The sequence below is a fragment of the Periophthalmus magnuspinnatus genome, chromosome 11, assembly GCF_009829125.3.
Source record: "Periophthalmus magnuspinnatus isolate fPerMag1 chromosome 11, fPerMag1.2.pri, whole genome shotgun sequence".
Classification (NCBI taxonomy): Eukaryota; Metazoa; Chordata; class Actinopteri; order Gobiiformes; family Gobiidae; genus Periophthalmus; species Periophthalmus magnuspinnatus.
Window position 1 is genome coordinate 5223579 of NC_047136.2, and position 21905 is coordinate 5245483.

General features: G+C 38.8%; 1 protein-coding gene across 1 annotated transcript in view; it reads left to right on the top strand.

The window, feature by feature from the left end:
* The window catches only part of csmd2 (CUB and Sushi multiple domains 2), a 367948-nt gene extending 364492 nt beyond the window's left edge, over window positions 1–3456 (top strand). Inside the window, exons 70-72 of the mRNA XM_033975230.2 lie at window positions 546–678; window positions 1630–1807; window positions 2762–3456. Coding sequence (XP_033831121.1) covers window positions 546–678; window positions 1630–1789 — 293 coding nt within the window. The 3' untranslated portion in view covers window positions 1790–1807; window positions 2762–3456. The remainder of the gene's footprint in view (window positions 1–545; window positions 679–1629; window positions 1808–2761) is intronic.
* The last annotated feature ends 18449 nt before the right edge of the window (window positions 3457–21905 follow it).

Genomic DNA, 21905 nt, shown 5'->3' on the forward strand with positions numbered 1-21905 from the left:
ACCAAAGTGCTTCACATAAAATAACTAAACACATAAAACACTAAAAAATACAGGAAGTAGTGCTGAGTTCAAAAATGGAATACCTCTGCCTTGTGTCATCAAAATGCAGGGATATTGTACAGGCAAGGAACAAATAGATAGTTCATTTGTTTAGGTGATAACGCGTCTATTTAGTTATGTTTTTTATTAGTCAAATCATAACAAATGTGTTATTCAGACATTTATGGTTACTACGAATACAGTTTTGGAAGGATCTCTTTGTCATATCTGCTGTCCAACCAGAAAGTAAAATTATAAACTAAGCCTACTAAGACTTTTAGTAAATCTTGATAATGACGTTAACCATTTTAGTGAATGAGTAGCCTAGCATGTGATATTACACTTAAAACCTGTTGTGTCTTAAAATAATCGGTCAGAAACTGATTGTTTACTAAATTCGTAGCTTCTGACAGAGAAAGCAGGATATTTTTCACTTTTCTAGGGCATGGTGCGAACAATAGAAAGAACAGTGTTTAATCTTTTATCTGTTTTCATGTTTCTTGCAGAGAGTTTGGATCCCAGCAGAGAAAACCCAGGATACAACTTCGCCCCCAACAGCAGTTCAGTGGCTGCAGCCATTCTAGTGCCTTTTATAGCCATGATCATTGCAGGCTTTGCTTTGTACCTCTACAAACACAGGTAAACATCCGCACACACACTCAGCTTTTATGTTTTCTGCTCTGGTCCAAACCAACACAGCAATAAGGGACTTTTTTATATCGTTGACATTGTATTTAAAGGTCTTATATTACACAAAATGGACTCTTGTGAGCTTTAAGCCATGTGATAAAGCTGTTACCGCCTCAAAAACACACCTGGAGTTGTGTTTTGTTTAATTTTATGCATGTTTGACTAGTCTGTCTACATCTCCAATGTTCAAAATGCTGTTCCACCTTGTGATGTCATGAAGTGGTAGTTTTCAAGTTAACAGCCAACCTTTTACCTTAATTTAGTTCAGTAGAAATTGGTAATTCCAGGGCTGAAATTATCCAAATGATTCTAGTGGAGGTGTGTGGAGTTTAAAAACACAGTGGAGCACTTCCTGTATTACCACATGATGACATCACAAGGTGGAACAGCGTGTTTTCTGTTTGAGAGAAGAACTCAGCCTAAATATGCAGGGTTTGTGTGTTAAACATGTGAATGAAACAAAACACAACTCCAGGTCTGTTTTGGCTGATGAAAAAACATAACACAGATTAAAAAATAGCGTAATATTTGCTCTTTAAACTGTATTCCCTAATATTACTACAGATACTTCTATAAACTGTACAAGATATCATGATCAGATCAGAATCAGTTTCATTTGGTGGAAATCACAAAGATTGCATTTTTTTTTTTTTAAGATAATAACGTATCCTCTGCTAAGAACTGAATATCCTGACTTTTTAAAAATCTCGCTCTAAAAATGTGTTCTGAAATTCAACTCAAATGTTTTGCTAGCTCCTAGGGTTGTTTACAATGTGCGCTCGGAACAGAATCCTACTTTTTAAACATCTAATCTCAAGCATTCTATTTTCCGTCTGAATTGCGGCTTACTGAGTGCTGTTTTGTGCCCTCGAATGACCTGCTCGCTGTGCTGTATTTCAGAAGAAGACCCAAAGTCCCCTTCAATGGTTATGTGGGCCACGAGAACACGAATGGCCGAGCTACTTTTGAGAACCCCATGTACGACCGCAACATCCAGCCCACAGACATCATGGCCAACGAGAGCGAGTTCACAGTCAGCACAGTGTGTACGGCGGTATAGCAACTGTTTCCTCCTCAGGTACAAACTACTCCTCACTCTATTTATCGTTATGTTTCACACAGATGAAGCATAATAAACATTGACAGGGGAAGAAGATGATCTTATTTTATATTATTATTATTATTATTACTAATTATTATTAATTGTTGTAGTAGTAGTATTTTATTTTCTATTTGTATTTTATTATTTTTATTATTATTAATTATTATTATTAGTTGTAGTAGTAGTATTTTATTTTCTATTTGTATTTTATTATTATTATTATTATTATATTAATGGTCTTAGTTTGTTGTTTCTTTTCTGGTGTATTTTATTATAATTTATTTATTTTTAAACATTGTCAAACTGAACAATAGGAACCAAAAATGTAATAAAATTCTAAATATTACTGAACATTATTGAGTGGTCCACTTTGCATGGGGCTGATCTTGAAAGCAAATTATATTTCTATAGGGACTAAAGAGACGTTTTAAAGCCTCCAGAGAATCAGTGCAGTGTTGACTTGTTGGTCACATGAACATAGAAAAGTTTACACACAACAACTTACTTTATATCAGGTTAAGGTGAAACTTTTCCCAAATTTTCCTTTGAAATTCAGAAAGAAAGCAAAGAAAGCACGGTTTAGAGCTTTCAGAGGGAAAAAGTGTGCGGGGCAGAATAAGGTCGATAATCATGAAATATCAGCACGAGTAAGGTTAAAGTAAGTTAAAAAATGGGTCAAATGGAAGTGTCATGGAAATGTACCTGTGTCATGTTATGTAAGCTCTTGTGTTGCCTCCTGTCTGCAGTGTATTTCTGTTGAAACAGGAGTCGGCACACAACGCATTAAGTTTGATGAATGATTTACATTACAATATATGTGAGATTAATAATAACAGACAATTAGTATAATTATAGTGCAGAGTTTAATCAGCGTGCCCACAAATGTAACTTTCCTGTCTGTCTTGTTCTCTTATGCTTTCACCACATCAGCGCACTCATTCCTGATTCGTACAGAAGAGGGAGACTGCCTGCCAACGGAGGACACCTGTGGATCCTTGAGCAGAGGGCAAAACAAAGATGATTTTATTTGCTCAAAGACACTCAGTGTGTCAAAAGCTCCTATGCCCACAGGATATTATCCCAGAGAAACCACGTGAAGACATGACTGATCCAAACGCCAACACTTTTGCGACTTCACCTGGTTTCTTCCTCGTTTTCCGTGTTTGGAGGACATGCTACCTGAAACTACTGCAGCTCGAGGAAAGCTGATAGCCAAGCTGTGATGACTTTTCTCCCTGCCCGACACCTAAACCCAAAGGGATTTTTAAAAACGGTCAACTTTGAATCAGAAGAATTGACCAGTAGCTTACGGACGTGGAGACAGCCTGGACTGTTCCATCCATCCTCCTCCTGTTTTGTATTTGATTTTCCTCACGCAGCGTTCTTTGCTGTGGTGAGTTATTGGGAAGCGATTTCTTTCCTCAACTGTCTGCTCCGGAGGCTGGCGAAATCTTTCATCCTCCGGCTTTTGGATGAATTAAAAATCTGTGAGTTTTGAAGGCCTTGTTGGATGTACTGCACTCCATCATGACTTTTTTTCTGTTCTTTTTTGGCTGGAGTCTGCAACGCATTTGTTTCTGCTGAGGCAGCTGTGTCCACGGGAGGTTATGAGGTGGCTATGTCTTCTTTAAAAGCACTTAACGGTGTGGATTACTGACCACATTAAAGCCAGTGGAATCAACTCCAAAATATTCCCAAACCAACCATTCCATCAGAGCAACAAGGGCTCATTAGGGGCGATAACACACACATTCACACCATCATTTATTTATTTTAGGGATACAATTAAGAACTCATGCTACTGGAGGCAAGGTGGTGATGTGTCTTGCCCAAGGACACGATGGTAGTGGTGTGAATTAAAAAGAGCAAGGACCAAACTGTCGACCTCCTTAGTTTAAACTCCTACGGAAATGCTTTAAATTGTATTTTTAGTCTATTTTTTAGTCCCGTTCATAGACCTAGCCAAGTACTATGCATTTTTGTAGCTATATTCCCCAATCGATTGCTTTGTTTGAAGAAAAATTTGAATTAAATACGGGTAAATTACTCTTTGCTCGCCACAAATGGAGCCTTTACGGTACCGGTGCATCTTTGTAAACTTGACAAAGGCCAATTAATGTGTAGCTGTTACTCTGATAGCTTCTTTTTTCATGTATCTTTTCACAGTTTATATGGAAAAATGAATTCATCCAAAAAGAATGAAATCGCGGATTTATAACAACAAATTTATAACACAAAATCTATCCATCTGGCCTCTACACCGTTCCTCCTTTTAATGAAGTCTTTAGGCTCACCTCTAGAACACGGCTCCTGTCTGAAACACCGGCTTTTTGAAATCAATCACTATATTGTTCTTTCAATCAGTTTCACTACGGGGAAGTAATTGGTTTTGCAATTTTATAACTTTTAAGGCTCCGCGCTTATCTGCACGGTACAGATAGAATATTGGCCCTTTTTGCTCCGCTCGGGATGAGAATTGGTGAAGAAGGGAAGGATTGAATTAGGACAGACATGTTGAATTATGAATGGTGCTTTGGGGTCCTTTATTTTCATAGTTTTGGAAGAAGACATGCCAATCCCTGTTGAATAAGATGTTTCATTGCGGGGGGAGGTTGTTGGAGGTGTTGAGAAAGTGCCAGAATATGTAGATTTTTTCCATACATGTGTTGACCTTCCCAGGCTCTCAACATGCACTTTACATTCATTCTAGTGCCTTGGTACAACCTCATGTTACGGACATCTATATAGTGGCTCCATTTGTGTTCAAAATCCTTTTAAATAAGAGAAATTATGTCTATTCAAATGCTTTATATAAAAAAAAACATTTGGTCCCAAAAGTATTTATTATAACTAGAAGTAAGAGATACGTCAATATGTGAGAAATTTGTGGGTAAGTGCAATTCTTTCACAAATAAAATACAAAAATGATCTTTTTCTCAGATATTGAATCTTGTTTTTTTATGAATTGCAAAATCATAAAACAGTTTGAAACATGTGACAGCGTGCGTACTGACACGTGTGGTTCAGTACCTGCTTTAAACTTCTCAATAAACTCGATTTTCCACAACATTTTAAGTTGCTGAAGTGGCCCTTACACGCACATTTCCGTTCATTTTTTACACGCTGCTAATGTATACTGCATCTCAGCGCAGTTACTGGTTTTGGTTTTGCCTATGCCATTTTTTTTTCCCCCTTCGGCCATAACAGAAAAACCAAACTGTAGTTGACATTTCTGCAGATGTACGCTAATAAAAAGTTGAAATATTTCCATCACTTCCTTCGTTCTAGGTTGTATCTTTGAATTTTAATTAGGGATGCTAGATTTTAGTGGATCGGATATCGGATTCTAAGGTATCGGTTCAGCTGATATCCCTTTTTAGTCTTTACGTTGATGTAATAAGACAATTTACTGATCAATTTTAGCCCAAAAAACATAAGATTTGTAAGGTTAAACTTTAGTTTTTACAGAATAGCTTTGTGAAACTACAACACATTTGGATATTTTTTTACCTTATGCTCTAAATTATATGTTAAGTCTCTGGTATCGGTTGATATCGGGGATCATGGATACTTAAAGCCAAAGCATCGTCCTCGGTATCCGATCAGAAAAAGCTTGATTGGCGCATCCCTAATTTCAATCAAATCAAAACTAGTCTCACAAATGGAAGGACATCGGTGTTTGTCTAAGTCGGTCTTTTTCTAACTGTCATTTTTACCATTTGTTTTATTCATAAAAAGTTCTCCCAAACGCGAGTTGAACTTGGCGAGGAGTCTGCGGTGGGCCGTTTGCTTCTCTTTGCATAGTTTAGCAGAGAAACTCAATCATCCTGGACTCATTTTCCGTTATCAGCCCGACGCAGCGCTGGCTTCTCCTCCTCACCATCTTTTTCGTAATGAACTGGGCCAAAGCTCAGGTCTGCGAGTTCCATCTAACTTCACAGATATTTCTCACTGAGGTATAGTGGGGCAGAAAGTCGTAGTAATGGCTCTGCTCCTTCATGGTTCATGTCTAATCTACAGAGACAAAGAGTGCAAGAGTCGCCCATTTGTTTAATACTTTGATATGTGTTAATATTGGTTCTGTCTATTCTCAAACACAGGAAAATGGAAAATATTTTTGAACATGGGTTGAGTCATTCAGGAGCTTAACAAATGTATTAACAACTGCAATCCCAATTTTAACTTTAGGGGCATCAAAAGTAAGAATATTGTAGCGTTATTGCAAATTGAAATCATTGCATTGGTTAAATTCAAAAGCCCAAACGATAGAGTCATAGATATATTATAGAGCAGTGTTTTTCCCGTTGGAGGTTGCCCCATGATCTAAAGTGATACACATTTGGCACAGGTTTGACTTTCATGCACCTGTAAAGTCGACTGCAAGTCTGACTAAACCTGAGACATATTTGCAGAGCTGCTTCACATCACCTGAGGTTAACACGTTTGTATATTTTACTACCAAGGTTATTCCAAATCCTCTCGTTTCTGTTGTGTGTTGTGCGCCGGTTGTGTCATGCCAGTCCAGTAGATGTGTGAAATAAAGCCGTCATAAGCCCACAGCCCCTCAGTGAGACGACAAAAGCCCTCTACAAAGTCCGAGCAAAACAAACAAAACAGCAGAAGGCCTGTGACGTGGAGCAGGCGCCAGACCAGTGCAGAAAAGAGAATATGTTCATGAATCAAATCTTTTTGTACAGAGATATATTTTTATGGCAACATTTGTAATATAAAAAGAAAAAAACGGATTGACATATATGTAAATGTTTTTGTTTTTTTTGTTTTTTTCGTTTTCATTATAGTACAAATGCTAGTGGGGAGTATATAAAATTCTATATATATATAAATAAATCTCTATATAAATATATACAAAGAAAATAGAAACAAAGGCTTTTGTATGTGTAAAAAAGATTGTACATAAAAGTTTACATACATATTGTACATATGTAAGACCCACCATGGCTTGTCTGCAATATATAAAATGTATTTTATCCGTCTGTATATGATGCTTTGCATTGTGTCTAAGCTTATTCTACTTTCTTGAACTTGAAACTTATTTTGAAAGTTTTTGGAATAAAATATAAAACCTACTTCCTGCCAGGCTGTTTATTGACCTGTTTATTTCCTCTGAGTTTTGGGGTGGGTAACAGGGGCAGGGGGGGTACTACACTTCTATGGGATATTAATTCTTGACCTCCATGTTACCTTTTATTGTTTTGAAAATGCTATATTTGCTCATCATATCAAGTCTATGAAGTTGTAGTGTATTGTTTTGTATTCTGCACTTTTATATTTATGAAAAAAGCCTGCAGGAGCCTGGGTCACATGGGCTTGTGGGCTGAGCCTTGTACAAGAGGCGTGGGATTGTACTACTCACTGTCAGAAGGGTTCAACTAGGGCCCAGGAGAGATCACAAGATTACTCAAACATGCATGGATGACCCCTTCAAGCATGTTTTGTACTAAAGGTGCATTAACGCTTGGAAGGAGGGTCTGTCACCTACTTGTCTTCATGGATACACTATTGTCCGCAGTAAGGCATTAAACGTGTCTATCTCCATGCAGACAAGCAGATCAATCAACACATATAATGGATTAAACAGAAGATGGATAATTTAATGCCATACTGTGGACATTTCTGGCAAAGCAGCAACATCTCCATGAAGACAAGTAGACGACAGACTCTCCACCATAAAAGTTACACAGTGCACCTTTAAGGAAATAACGTTAGCCCCCCAAAAAGTTGAGTTTGCATAACACCCGTCTTTAAACTTTACACAGTCTGTTTTTGCTTCAGATAAAACAAGGCTTTACTCTGCCTTAATATTTTTTCTGCTCATATCAGGAGGTAATGGTCTGATAAAAACTCACGCAAATCCGCACAATCATTTCATTTGTTTCCCCGCAGGTAGTGATTGCTCTCAGACAAGTGGATTTTGAAAAGAGGCATCCTTGTGTTACCAATCAGCTCCATAATCGTCCAAGTTTGCTCTCTATGCTATGGCTTTGAGTGTACACCTGTACGGAGCCCTTTTGAGTCTGATTGAATGAGCAGCCTCTTGAGGGCGTTAGTCAGGCCCGCTCTGACCACAGTTACCACGGTGATTAATCACAAGTGTCCCCGTGCCCTTCCTCTGTAGTGCGCACTCCAGCAGCAGTTAGCCCTGTCCCTAAGATTGGATTTCCATAATTGTCCTGTACAGTGTGACCCCCTTCACTTTCACTTATGTTTGAAAATGAGTTATAGTGGTAAAACAAACTTGGGATAGTCGCTTAACACATTTTAAGGTTAATATAATAACTGTTTTCATAATAGTTTGCCGAGAAATAATGGGTTTAGCTAGTTTCGGTAATAATGCGGTGTATTAAAATCGTACAAACTAAGGGCGAATAATGTACAGTGGTGGAAGAAGTACTCAGTTTTGTTACTTAATTAAAAGTACAGGTACTGGACCCAAAAATACTCAAGTAAAAGTATCACCTGAAAAAAGTATTAAGGTAGCGGTTTAAAAGTGCACTCAAAGAGTAAAAGTTTATAGTACTTCACATATATGTTGAGGTCTTATAAAGCTTCAAATGTGTTGCTTTTGATGAAGATTTGTGCTGATTTTTGATTCAGTTCAGTTAATTTTGTAAAGCCCAAAATCACAACAGCAGTCGTCTCTTATAGCTGAACATGTGAACTGATTTAACCAACAGAAAGTTAGAAAATCAGCAATGAAACAGAAACAGACAAGCAAATAAAACAACAGAAAACAAGCAAATGGGGAAGTGTTCCAGAACATTCCTTGTCCTTAGACCCTCCTCCTGCAGGAACCAGTGTCCCAGAGTGCCCCATGTCCTTAGACCCTCCGTCTCAACAAGGAAAAACTCCAAAAAAAAAACCCAGTGGGAAAAAGAGAAACCTCGAGGAGAACCACAGTGAAGGAGAGATCCACTCCCAGGACGAGCAGCTGCGGATGTGTCCAGGACGAGCACACGTCCATTTCAACAGAAACAACTGAACCAATATTTTTTCTGTTTTTCTTGTATATTTTTGTTTGCTCAAATTATGAATGTGTTAAAATAAAGTATTTTTATTATTGTCTGAGACCTGCTGAAAACCCTTTTACTTTTCAGTCCTGATCAAAAATGTAGTGCAGTAGAAAGTACAGATACTGCTCTCAAATGTAGTGAAGTAAAAGTAAAAAGTATCCACTGTAAAACGTACTTAAGTAAAGTACAGATACCTCAAACTTGTACTTAAGCTTAGTATTTTACTACTTTTACTTCATGCAGCAACCTGTTTCCATGGAGACGTTATTACTCTGCCTGGAAGTGCTAAAACAATACCTCGAAAACCATATTTTTATTGTGAGCGGGGACGCCTCTCCTCAGAGCTGACCTGTAATTTGGCCTAGTTTTGTTAAACCAGCCAGAACAAGTCCAGACTGGTCCAATTCAATTTGAACTCATCCAACCATCCAGAACTAACTAGAATCTGACAAAAAAAAAACATGATAAACTTGATAAACGGCATTAGAAAACATAAATCATAGAGTTCCGTCATTAGGGTTGATTTCGCAATTTAAAGGCGCATTATGTAACTCTTCTATTGTCTCTATGGAGATATAAGCAAGTGCTATACTTATATTAACACCTCTATGGGAACCAGCAGGAGGCGGACCCTTGGCAGAAAATCACATCGTGCACATTCAACTCCAGGCCTAACCATTACTGTATTTGCCATTTTGAATTAACTCAAATATTCTCTCACAGAAATTCAAAAAACCAAATATGTCTTTTCTTTAACGAGTTCTGTAGGATTGTAAAGTAAATCAGAACTGCCTGTCCTCATCCCGGGTCACGGTACTTTGAATGTCCCCGTCTCAACTGGCATTAACTCATTCATATTCCAGCGCTATAACCATATCCGTACTTGACAGCGCACCTCCGCACTCTGCCTTCCTTCAAACTATCCCGCGGAGGAGATGTGAAGACAACAACCGAGGAAAAAAAAAAAAAAAGCCATTTCCGAGGTCCCCGGAGTTTTGTTGAGCCCGGCGATACGCTACAACCACAATTAGCTTTGTCACTTTTATCAGCTCCCACAATGCCACTCTTCACAATGACAGGTCTGAACTCCTCTGTCTGCGCGCGAGATGACAGCTTCCTCCAATTACCTGTGTGTCCGGCAGCCATGTTCCCGTCCCTGTATGTTAATCAGAGACGCACTGCTGCAAAAGAGATTGGTTCAATTTATTGTAAAGAGAATTCAGGAAATGGCAGGGTTTTGTATCAATTTGGTGTTGTTTACAATGTGAATGTTTAATTTTGGAAGGAGGGAAGATGTTATGAAAACTATAAGACAATTTGGAAAGTCAATAGTTGGATATATCTCTACGTTACAGACAGCGATATTGTTGTTTTTTTTACGGCTTATCTTAAAAAGTTTCTATACCATGCAAAATTAACTCTTGTGAGCTTTTAGTCGTGTTAGAATGTCGTTACGTTCTCAAAAACAGATCTGAAGTTGTGTTTTGTTTCATTCACACATGTTTGAGTAACTCTTTTTTTTATTAGTCTGACTACATCTCCAAACTTCAAAATGCTCAGTTCCACCTTGTGATGTCATGAAGTGGTAGTTTTCAAGTTAGCAGCTACATTTTACCTTTTGTTCAGTAGAAATTGGCAATTCCAGGGGTGAAATGATCCAAATGATTCTAGTGAAGGTGTATAGAATTTAAAGACACAGCGGAGCACTTCCTGTATTACCACATGATGACATCACAAGGTGGAACAGAGTGTTTTCTGTTTGAGAGAAGCCTAAATCTGCAGGGTTTGTGTGTTAAACATGTGTGACTTCAGGTCTGTTTGTGATGAGGAAACAACATTTTAACATAGATCAGAAAATGGCGTAACACTCTCATTTTTAAATATATATACTGACCTCAAATTTGAAATGCGATTGGTCAACAAGATTTTCAGTTGAGATATAGTGTATTTTTGTCCCAAGCGACCTACTACACCTTCATTTTAACAAAAAAATTTAGGCGAGGATGAGAAAAAATTAATGTGTGTTCCAAAGTGTATAAATGCTCAGCAGACAAACTTACAGTGGTTCTGACGCCTGTGGGTAAAACTATAGGGTGTTACATTTTCAAAGACCCCAAACTAGTGCAGTTACTAGTGAGGGTTCAATAATGGTGAATATTTTAATTTGGAGAAGTTAAAACAAAGGCAATTTCACCAAAATGACCCGGAATGTTAAGGGGTTAAATTAACACTCTTTTCCAAAATCTTTAACGCTAATCTCAAGCCACAACTTTACTTCAGGTAGAGCATCTGGCATAAAGTCTGTGCCCAGTTAAAATCACTTCACACGCCGGATGATTGCTAATTGCTAAAAAACACATTTTGGCCAATTCAACAATATGCCAGTTTGAGAAGCCGATTAAAAGATTAAAAGGAGGCAAAATCTACTTTTAACCTTGTGATAATTGTTTTCCATTCTAATGCCCCCGCTCCAAACTGTAAAATGGTAAATGGGTAACTTTTGTATATAACGTTTTTCCACCTTCAAGGCTCAAAGCGCTTTACATCAAGGAGACTGTTACAACCCTGCTCGTGTGGGGAAGGGAGGGAACAAAAAAGAAAGAAAATCGAGATGGAAAAACGGTTAAATAAGGTGATTAAATTAACAGGTGTGTAGGGGTGAACTAAACAAAAGGCAACTAAACATACATAAACAAAAAGGTACCTAGCAAAGACAATAAAGGTAAAGTAACTAAACACACATTTTACAATAACAAAAGTCAGAAATGATGATCAAAGTGTCCCTTAAACAAAAGCCAGGGCAGTAACAGTGTCTTGCCCACGCTGACAGCAATTCATCTGCGGGAGCTGGAATCGCACCGCCAACCTATGAGTCAGTGGACAAACACTTCATCACCTGAGCTACTGTCGCCTCCAGTCGTATTTGGAGTGATTCATGCAGGTTGACTGACCTTTAGCTCCAGAATTCAACACGACGCTGCTCTGAAAATCCTGTTCACCTCCATTTTTATTAAAAAGTGATTCATGTAAAATTTAGAAGCATCTTGGATATTTTGGCAAAAAATGAAAAGAATCCACTAAACAAGATGCTCTGTGTGTGTGTGTGTGTGTGTGTGTGTTTGCTGTGATGACATTTACAGTGACTGAGTGTACAGAAGGTTGACATCAGAGTTCAGCCAGAAGTCAACGCACGTTTTCTTTTATTAAGTCATTCTAGATTAATATTTAACAAGTAAAAAAAATGAAAAATTATAATGATCCACAGTGTCATGGATTATAAATATACAGCCATCTGCCTTCACTGTCCACAGATCCAAAGGTTAGTGGTTCGAATCCCGCGTTTGTCTTAAACACCACTGGTTGATCCACTAATCCACAGGTTGACGGCGTGACTCCGGCTCCCACAAATGAATGCTGTCACTGTGTCCTTGGGCAAGACACTTAACCCACATCGCCCCTGGTGTCTGTGTACATTAGTGTATGAATGTGCGTGTGAACGAGTGATTTAAAAAGCTTTGTGTATCTTGAAGGTGGAAAAACGCTATATAAAATTTGACCGTTACGACGACCTTAATTATGCATTTTGTTTGTTTGTTTATGATATTTTCCATGTATAACTCATTTCTTTCATATTTTCCAGATCAACAAAAGCCGCGTTTCACCTACAATTTACGTAACAACCGCTGCATACAACACGTTTAACACAGCCTTTGATGACTACACATGTGAATCTGCTTCTTCTCTGGACCGACCACTCCGTTTCCCACAATCCCTTGTTTTACAGTGTCCTGCTGGGCTGTTTGAGGGGACTTCAAAGTGAGAGGTTTACCCCTCTAAATCCCCTTACTCTCCTGTGGTTTGGCCCGGGCCTTGGCTAATATCAGGCTCAATCCCCTTCTGCCGTCCCCAAAGACTCGGGATGAAGGCATAGACTGATTGCAGTGTGTACAGTAACAGCCCTGTCAGATCACTATCCCTGTGGGGGGCAAGCAACACTTATACACTGAATATAAAAGCCATTCATTATCACGCCACGTCTGTACACTTCAGCGGCTGCGGGGCGGGCGCGGCTAATACGGAGTTCAAAATGGTGTCTCGGATTGACGTGGGTGAATCGTGCGAAAAAGGAGGATTGGTGGAGATGTATCTGACAGCGGCTATACAGTGACAAGCGTGACACCGCCATGATGGGCGCTGCGCCGGCTCTGTCCGAGTGACGTGGATCCAGTGGAAGTTGATGGATGACTCGAGGACCTATGGACTTCATTTACAGACGAATGCAGCGCCGTAGGACTATTACATTCATATGAGAAGTACAGCGGGAATAGTCACAGAGACGCTGGAATAGACGTAGGAATCAAAGGTGGAGCGTTTGGAGCGTAGTTTTTACATATATTTTAAAGTGTCTGTCTGATCCTTCAGTCGTCCCTTCAGGCCTTCAGATAGATATAAAGCAGTGTCCAGCAGTGATCTGACCAGAACTGAAGAAGCGGCTTGGACGAGCAGCCAAATGTCTTCACTCCTACAGCGTTCTGTCCAGTTGACATTTTAAACTTTATATATTTTACTTTTGCTTCACTACATTTGAGAGCAGTATCTGTACTTTCTACAAAACTACATTTTTTCACTAGATTGAAAAGTAAAAGTGTTTTTTTTAATTATTGTTTGAGAGCTGCTGAAAAGGCTAAGGATTTTTTTTTTGAGGAAAGATAAATATTCAAATTAAAAGAGCTAGAAAAACTATTGATTCAATTGTTTCTATTGAAAAAAACTGTACAAATCTGTATCAAAATCACTACATTTGAAGCTTAATAAGACCTCAAAATATGTGCAAAATACTTAAGTACATTTTTAAACAGCTACTTTAATACTTTTACTTATGCTGATTTGATACTTTTATTTTGCTCCAGTATCTGTACTTTTACTTAAGTAGCAAACCTGAGTACTTCTGTTTGGAGTGAACATTCAGATCCCCGAGTGGCAGCGCTCTGCATTTCAAATAGTCAATTTGATGGTCAGATTTGGACTTGTCAAGTGCTGTGTTTTTGTTTTTGTTTTTTTCCTGTTGTGAAAAACAGAACTAGTTCATTATAAACTGTTTGCAGAGGTCCAAAGTTATTCCTTATTTTCCTAAGGCATTTCTAGCCTCCTAATTGTTCACTGCAATAAATGTTTCCTCCATTTTCAGAGGCTGGAGCAGAGTTTTAGCGTCATGGTAATGCTAACAACAACTAGCCTGCTTATAGCGCATGTCCTGGTTCACAGCTAATAGAGGTTTTTTTTATAGGCTCGATGCTGACAGCACACAACAGTCTAATTTTGACCTTAAGAGCTGCTTTTACCACTAAGCAAGACATCTTTTAAAATATTTTACAACCTTTTTTTTCCAAAACAGACACGGTTATAAATGTTCCTGTGCTAAATGTGGACTTAAAAACGATAATAACGCCAAGAAGATATTTATCAGCCACATTATCCGCATAATCTATACATCTAACATTTGCCTGGCGACACATAACCAGCTCCTTTACTGACCCCTGGTGACCGGAGTTAACATTACAACATCTCAACATTGACACCAATTATTCAAATATTGTAAAAACTCTCCAACCAGTTTTTCACACTTTGCCCTTTTCACTTACTTAACTTTTTCAGTTAATTCAGTTAATAACCTTTCCCTACGAAAAAAAAAAAATGCAATTTTATATACAAAAGGCCAAATGCAATAATCTCCTTAGCTCAACTTTGTTTCCATAAAGTATTTCTTTAATGAATAAAGTGGGCAGAAAAGAGTCTGACCGTTCTCTCCTGCGAACAAGGAAAAATAGCTCATTATATTTAATAATGAAAAGTAAAAATGAAAATCCTGTCAACAGTGACTCTCCAATTACTGCAATTCACAGTTCATAACAATGGGACAATTACTAATAGGGAAACGTCAGAGCGGCATGTCATGATATACAGCTATAGAAACACGCTGAGGCCAAACCAGCTGCTCTGATCCATATTAGAAATGGTAAATGTTACAGTACTTTTCTATCTTAAAGCACTCAAAGTGGTTTACATCAACATTACATTTTTTTCTACTAACTGCAAATATATAATTGACCTTAGCTGATGCAGATTTGTCTTCTTTTATTAACGTATTACATGAAGATGATGATAACATAATGGGATGGGTAGACGTTTGTTTGTTTGTTGAGGTCAAGTCATTCCTAGCGTCCTAACTGTTCACTGCAATAAATGTTTCCTCCACTTTCAGAGTCCAGAGCAGAGTTTTGCCATCGCGGTAATGCTAACAACAACTTCCTGGTTCGTGGGTGGTAAAATGCTTTATTATAGTTGAGATGCAGACAGCACACACCAGTCTAAGAGCTGCTTTTACCACTGAGCGACACAACTTTATCTTAATACTTTTTAGTACACTTTAATAGCTAAATATCGGTTGAAATATCTTCTTGGTGTTGCTATTGTTTTTATCAGCCACATTAGCCGCATAATCTATACATCTAAAACTTGACATTCATACACCAGCGCACGCAGACACTGGAGACGAAGGTGGATTAAGTGTCTTGCCCAAGGATACAACAACAGTATTCATCTGTGAGAGCTGGAATCTCATCGCCAACCTGTGGGACAGTGGATCTGACCGCTCAACCAATAATGTTTATGTCGACAGAGGGATTCCAACGGCCAAACTTCGGATCAGTGGACAAACACTCTAACTGAGCTACTGTTTTTGCCTTTTTTTTCCTCTGCTTGTTGTTGTTGGATTGACTTATTTGTACATTTGAACAAAATTCATGAGTTACAAATAAAAGACGTTACAAGTAAAAGCCATAACAATTAACGCCTTGTAGTTTTTCAAGATTTAATTCTATATATTTTTTTACCACCTAAAAAACATTGCAAAAATCAAAGGTATACTGTCAAAGCCAGACTTAGAGAGACTTATCCATGCATTTGTCTCCAGTAGGTTAGACTACTGTAACGGCCTGCTCACTGGCCTCTCCAAACGAGCCTTAACACAGCTGCAGTACATCCAGAATGCTGCTGCTCGGGTCCTGACTAGAACCAGGAAGTATGAGCACATAAGTCCTGTGCTCAGGTCTCTGCACTGGCTCCTGTAGCTCAAAGAATAGACTTTAAAGCAGCTCTGCTTGTGTATAAGTCTCTCCATGGCCTAAGTCCAAAGTATATCTCCGACATGTTAGTGCCATATGAACCATCTCGCAATTTGAGGACTTCAGGGATCGGCCTCCTGCTGGTGCCCAGAGTCAGGACTAAACATGGGGAATCAGCGTTTAAATTTTATGCAGCTAAAACTTGGAACAGTCTTCCTGAAGATGTGAGACAGGCTTCTACTTTGACAATGTTTAAATCCAGACTCAAAACAGTTCTGTTTAGCTGTGCATATGACTGACAGGTTTTTATTCTGCACTCTTCTCTTTTAATGTTGATTTTATGATCATTATTTGTGATTATTTATGTTTGATTTGTGTGATTTTAATGTCTTTCTTATTCTGTAAAGCACTTTGAATTACCTTGTGTACGAATTGTGCTATACAAATAAACTTGCCTTGCCTTGCCTATATGATTTTTGTTTTTTTTACATGCCGTGACCAAAACCTTATTTTCTCAATGGAGATGTTGCTTTGTAACTGAATAAATGAAAGGTAAAGAAGTTTATGCCATATCAAGAACTACAGGCAAAAGAATAAAATGTTCATGAGACAAGCAGGTGACAGACTCTCCACTAGAAAAGTTACATAGTGCAACTTTAACTAGAAGCTCACAACGAATTCAATTCAGTTTAGAGGTAAGGCTAGATTTTGTTTTTTGTTTCAGCATTGAGTTCTATGTCAACCAAAGACATTGATTGTTTTCCTGCTAAAGAAATAATGTCCAGGCCTGTAATTCAGAGTTAGAAATCAACCACAAACGTAAAGAGTAAAGTAGCATTGTAGTCCAACAATAAAATTAAAACTTACATTCTATGTCCAGTGAGAATGTGGCTGATTTTAACTGAACTTAGTGGTAGGTCTATTTACACTCACTTACAGAGCACTGCAGAAAACACAATCACGTTGAGTAGTTGTAATGAAAGCGCTCAAGGCCATGTCTGCAGTGTAAAGTGGCCTGAAGAGCAGAGGCTGGTCCTCAGGCTGTACGAAGGAGGAACACGTGAGCTTTGACACAGGTGTTAGTCAAACACCTCACTCCCACACAATAGCAAAGCAACTTTATTTGTATAGAACAAGTTTAAAGTGCTTTACAGAATGAGAAAGATATTGAAACCACAATGGAAACTAATCAAAGCGTAACTAATCATCATGAAATTAAAACATTAAAAGAAAAGAGTGAAGAATAAAACCCTTTCAGTCATATGCACAGATCAACAGAACTGTTTGAAGTCTGGATTAAAAAATTGTCAAAGTAGAGGCCTGTCTCACATCTTCAGGATGCTAATACCCCGTGTTTAGTCCTGGTTTAGTCCTGGTTTAGTCCTGATATAGTCCTGATATAGTCCTGATATAGTCCTGATATAGTCCTGATATAGTCCTGATATAGTCCTGATATAGTCCTGATATAGTCCTGATATAGTCCTGATATAGTCCTGATATAGTCCTGATATAGTCCTGGTTTAGTCCTGGTTTAGTCCTGGTTTAGTCCTGGTTTAGTCCTGGTTTAGTCCTGGTTTAGTCCTGGTTTAGTCCTGGTTTAGTCCCCAGTCTAATTCTGCTTTAGTCCCGCTTTAGTCCCGCTTTAGTCCCGCTTTAGTCCCGCTTTAGTCCCGCTTTAGTCCCGCTTTAGTCCCGCTTTAGTCCCGCTTTAGTCCCGCTTTAGTCCCGCTTTAGTCCCGCTTTAGTCCCGCTTTAGTCCCCAGTCTAGTTCTGCTTTAGTCCTGGTGTAGTCCTTCTGTAACCCTGGCTTAACCCTGGTTTAGTTCCTGGTCTAGCTCTCCTTTAGTCCTGGTTTATTCCTGGTGTAGTCCCGGTGTAGTCCTGGTTTAGTTGCAGTTTAGTCCCCGGTCTAATTCTGCTTTAGTCCTGGTATAGTCCTGATATAGTCCTGGTTTAGTCCTGGTTTAGTCCTGGTTTAGTCCTGGTTTAGTCCTGGTTTAGTCCTGGTTTAGTCCTGGTTTAGTCCTGGTTTAGTCCCGGTTTAGTCCCGGTTTAGTCCCGGTTTAGTCCCGGTTTAGTCCCCAGTCTAATTCTGCTTTAGTCCCGCTTTAGTCCCGCTTTAGTCTCGCTTTAGTCCCGCTTTAGTCCCGCTTTAGTCCCGCTTTAGTCCCGCTTTAGTCCCCAGTCTAGTTCTGCTTTAGTCCTGGTGTAGTCCTTCTGTAACCCTGGCTTAACCCTGGTTTAGTTCCTGGTCTAGCTCTCGTTTAGTCCTGGTGTAGTCCCGGTGTAGTCCTGGTTTAGTCCTGGTTTAGTCCTGGTTTAGTCCCGGTTTAGTCCTGGTTTAGTCCCGGTTCAGCCCTGGTGCTTTACAGAATAAGAAAGGCATTAAAATCACAATACAAACAAATTCTGGATGTACTGCAGCTGTGTTGAGGCCCAGTTTCCACAGGCCCATTACCTGCTGAAACTGTTGTGTTATGATCTAATGTGAGTAATCAGAGGGACCAAGATCAGAAAGAAATTAGATGACTTTGCTGATACTAATAGTGTTTATAATGTTTACAACTCCAGAAATGTGAAAATAAGATCTCGAGTGCACATATAACCATAGCAGCCACTGACAATTTACAGATTTTTTTCTAATAACTGCAGATATATAATTGACCTTAGTTGATGCAAGTTTGACTTTATTTATTAACGTATTACATGAAGATGATAATGACATAATGTATAGACGTTTGTTTGTTTGTTTGTTGAGGTCAAGTCATTTCTAGCATCCTAATTGTTCACTGCAATAAATGTTTCCTCCACTTTCAGAGGCCAGAGCAGAGTTTTGCCATCGCGGTAATGCTAACAACAACTTCCTGGTTTGTGGGTGGTAAAATGCTTTATTATAGTCCAGATGCAGACAGCACACACCAGTCTAATTTTGACCTTAAGAGCTGCTTTTACCACTGAGCGACACAAGTTTATCTTAATACTTTTTCAAAACATTTAAATAGCTAAATATGGGCTCAAATATCTTCTGGGCGTTATCGTTTTTATCAGCCACATTAGCTGCATAATCTATACATCTAACACTTGACTTGCGACACATAATCAGTTCCTTTACTGGCCCCTGGTGACCGGAGTTGGCATTGCAACATCTCAACTTTGACACCAATTATTCAAATGTTACAAAAACTCTCCATCCAATTTATCACACTTTGAAACGCCCTTTTGGTTTTATTATTTGTTGCTCGTTTGTTTGTTGAGGTCAAGGTAAATTGAGCATAAAGGTATATATAGCCTATACCAAACAATTTCTTCTGCAATCTTATTTGAAGAGTTCATTTACGAAAACAAAAGTGCCATTTGAAAAAGTCATTGGAGGCTTGTGGTTTACTCTTAGTATAGTGATATTTTCAAAAGCCAAATGTGTTTCACTGCTATTAAGATGGTATTTCATCTTTTCTGAACAAAATCCACCTCACATACATATTTTTACTATTGCACTCGTGTAAATGGGGAATTACAATACATTACAATGCACCATTATGGCAAAGTCCATAATTTGAATCATAACAAACTTATTATTTGTCCACACATGGATGGAATGCGGTGACATCACTCGTCGTCATAGAAACGGCATAGAAACGGCTGATGTCAAAGCTTTTACTTAGCCAACACAATCTATAAAGTTTATCATTCCCGCGCTTGAAAGCCCAGAGAGAGTACACATTTCTGCGAGCTCCAAAGTTATTATCTGCGCTACAGCTTTAACCTGTAACTCAAACTCAAAATACAAGGTAAGTAAGTAAGGTGCAAACTACTACAAAACTACCAGAAAATTTGTGAATCAGCATTGCCAATAATTTTACAAAACAGCAGGTCAAAATATGAAGCATGAGTTGTATCAGTTAAATATCACACTGATTATTACGGCTAAACACACGCAGTGCTGTGAAAATGGTTTATACTTGTTGTTTAAAGAATGTTCTAAAGAAAAAAGTTACAAAACAGTTAAAAGTTTTAGTCAAACTTGGGCAGGGGCTGTTTAAAGAAGCAGCTCATCACAATCTGCTCTCACTTGTCACACATTTTGCCTCCTCTTTCAGAATTACAATAACAATAACTGACCAACTTTTCAGTATTATTGAATTTGTGTGTTCCATACTGGAGCCAAGCACAATTGGTCAGATTAGGCTCATTTTAATCCTACCGTGCACAAACTTTGTCACTGGTTCATATATAGAAAAGCTCATTAAACATTTTTCTTAACATGTTACTTATTGTTTCTGTTTGACTTTTCAGAAGATGGATAAGACATTCACATTCCCCTCTGCTCCCAGTGAGTGTGTGGAGGCCGTGACCACAGGCAGTACTCTGCTCTCTGGCTCGACCTGTTATAAGATCGAGTCCTTTCTGGGAAAGGGCTCATTTGGAAACGTGGCTAAATGTGTCCGAATCGAAGACGGGAAAACTGTCGCCGTCAAAATGATTAAGAACCAGGAGGCTTACATCAGAAGTGCCAAGCAAGAGGTGAGAAAGAGTTTGTTTGAGATGATCACCACACCACTTTTTATTGTCTTTTAATCATTTAAACCTTTTTCCCTTTTCAGTATGCTGCCCTGAACATGTTGAAGAAACTTGACATGGACCAATGCAACTTGGTCAAATGGAACCACATCTTCGCGGACAAAGGCTATGTCTGTCTGGAATTTGAGCATTTACAAACAAGTCTATACGACTTTCTGCAATCCAGATATGGTAAACCTCTGTCTGTCTGTGGAATCCGGCCGATCATCCAACAAGTGGCCATTGCTCTGCATCATCTGCGGGACATGGGGCTGATGCATGCCGACCTGAAGCTGGAGAACATAATGTTTGTCAATCATCCCACAGAACCCTACAGGGTCAAGGTGATTGATTTTGGCTTAGCCATGAAACAGTCGGACTCTATGGTCGGCATGTACACGCAGAGTAGGCACTACAGGTTTGTACTTCATGGACACTACAGAAATTATTGTTTACAACTGTGTTTTCAAATTAACACTGTTTACTTCATTCACTCATACTTCCTCCAGGTCTCCTGAAGTCCTACTGGGTCTCCCTTTGACAACTGCCATTGACGTCTGGTCCCTGGGCTGTGTAGCTGCCTATTTATACATTGGCTGCCCACTGTATTACGGTCTAACGGAGTATAACATGGTGATTATTATTATACTATCATACTGTAAATCTACAATGTTACAATACAGTTGAGATCAGTTATAACTATAATGATTCTGCTTCTGTTTCATGTCAAGCTCCAAGCCATCATGGACACTCAGGGTGCTTTTCCGAAGTCCATGCTCCAACAGGGCGTGAAGACCTCCACATACTTCTGTTGGGATCAAAAGTTTTCACGGTGGAAGCTCAAGGTAACTAGACATTTTTCTTAACCCCAGACTTTGATTATTGGGTTATAATTGTAATAATGTTGACTGAAAAGTATTATGAGCATAATGATGTCCTTTCTATGTTTAGACCCCTGGGCAGTATCAAAAAGATACGGGCCGCATTCCACGTGATGTGAGAAACAGAATATTTCAAAGTTTGGACCAGCTATTTTATGTAAGTATCTCCCTTGCACATCATGTATTTGTATTGAACTGTATTTAAACATCAGCTGTTTTTGTACCAGGTCCAGCCTCTCGTTTTCCAGGATGGTGTGAATAAAGTGGCAGAGGCTTCAGACAGACAGGCATTTATGGATCTGTTGAAAGGCATGTTTCATCTAGATCCTAATGTCCGGAAAACACCCAAGAACATTCTGTTGCACAAGTTCTTCAGCTTCAGCCACCTGGAGGCCTTTAAAAGCAGTCAATAGTAAGTATTACGGAAATATAAAAAAATGTCTGTGTAATCTGTCAGTTGTACAGGTATGATCCATAGTAA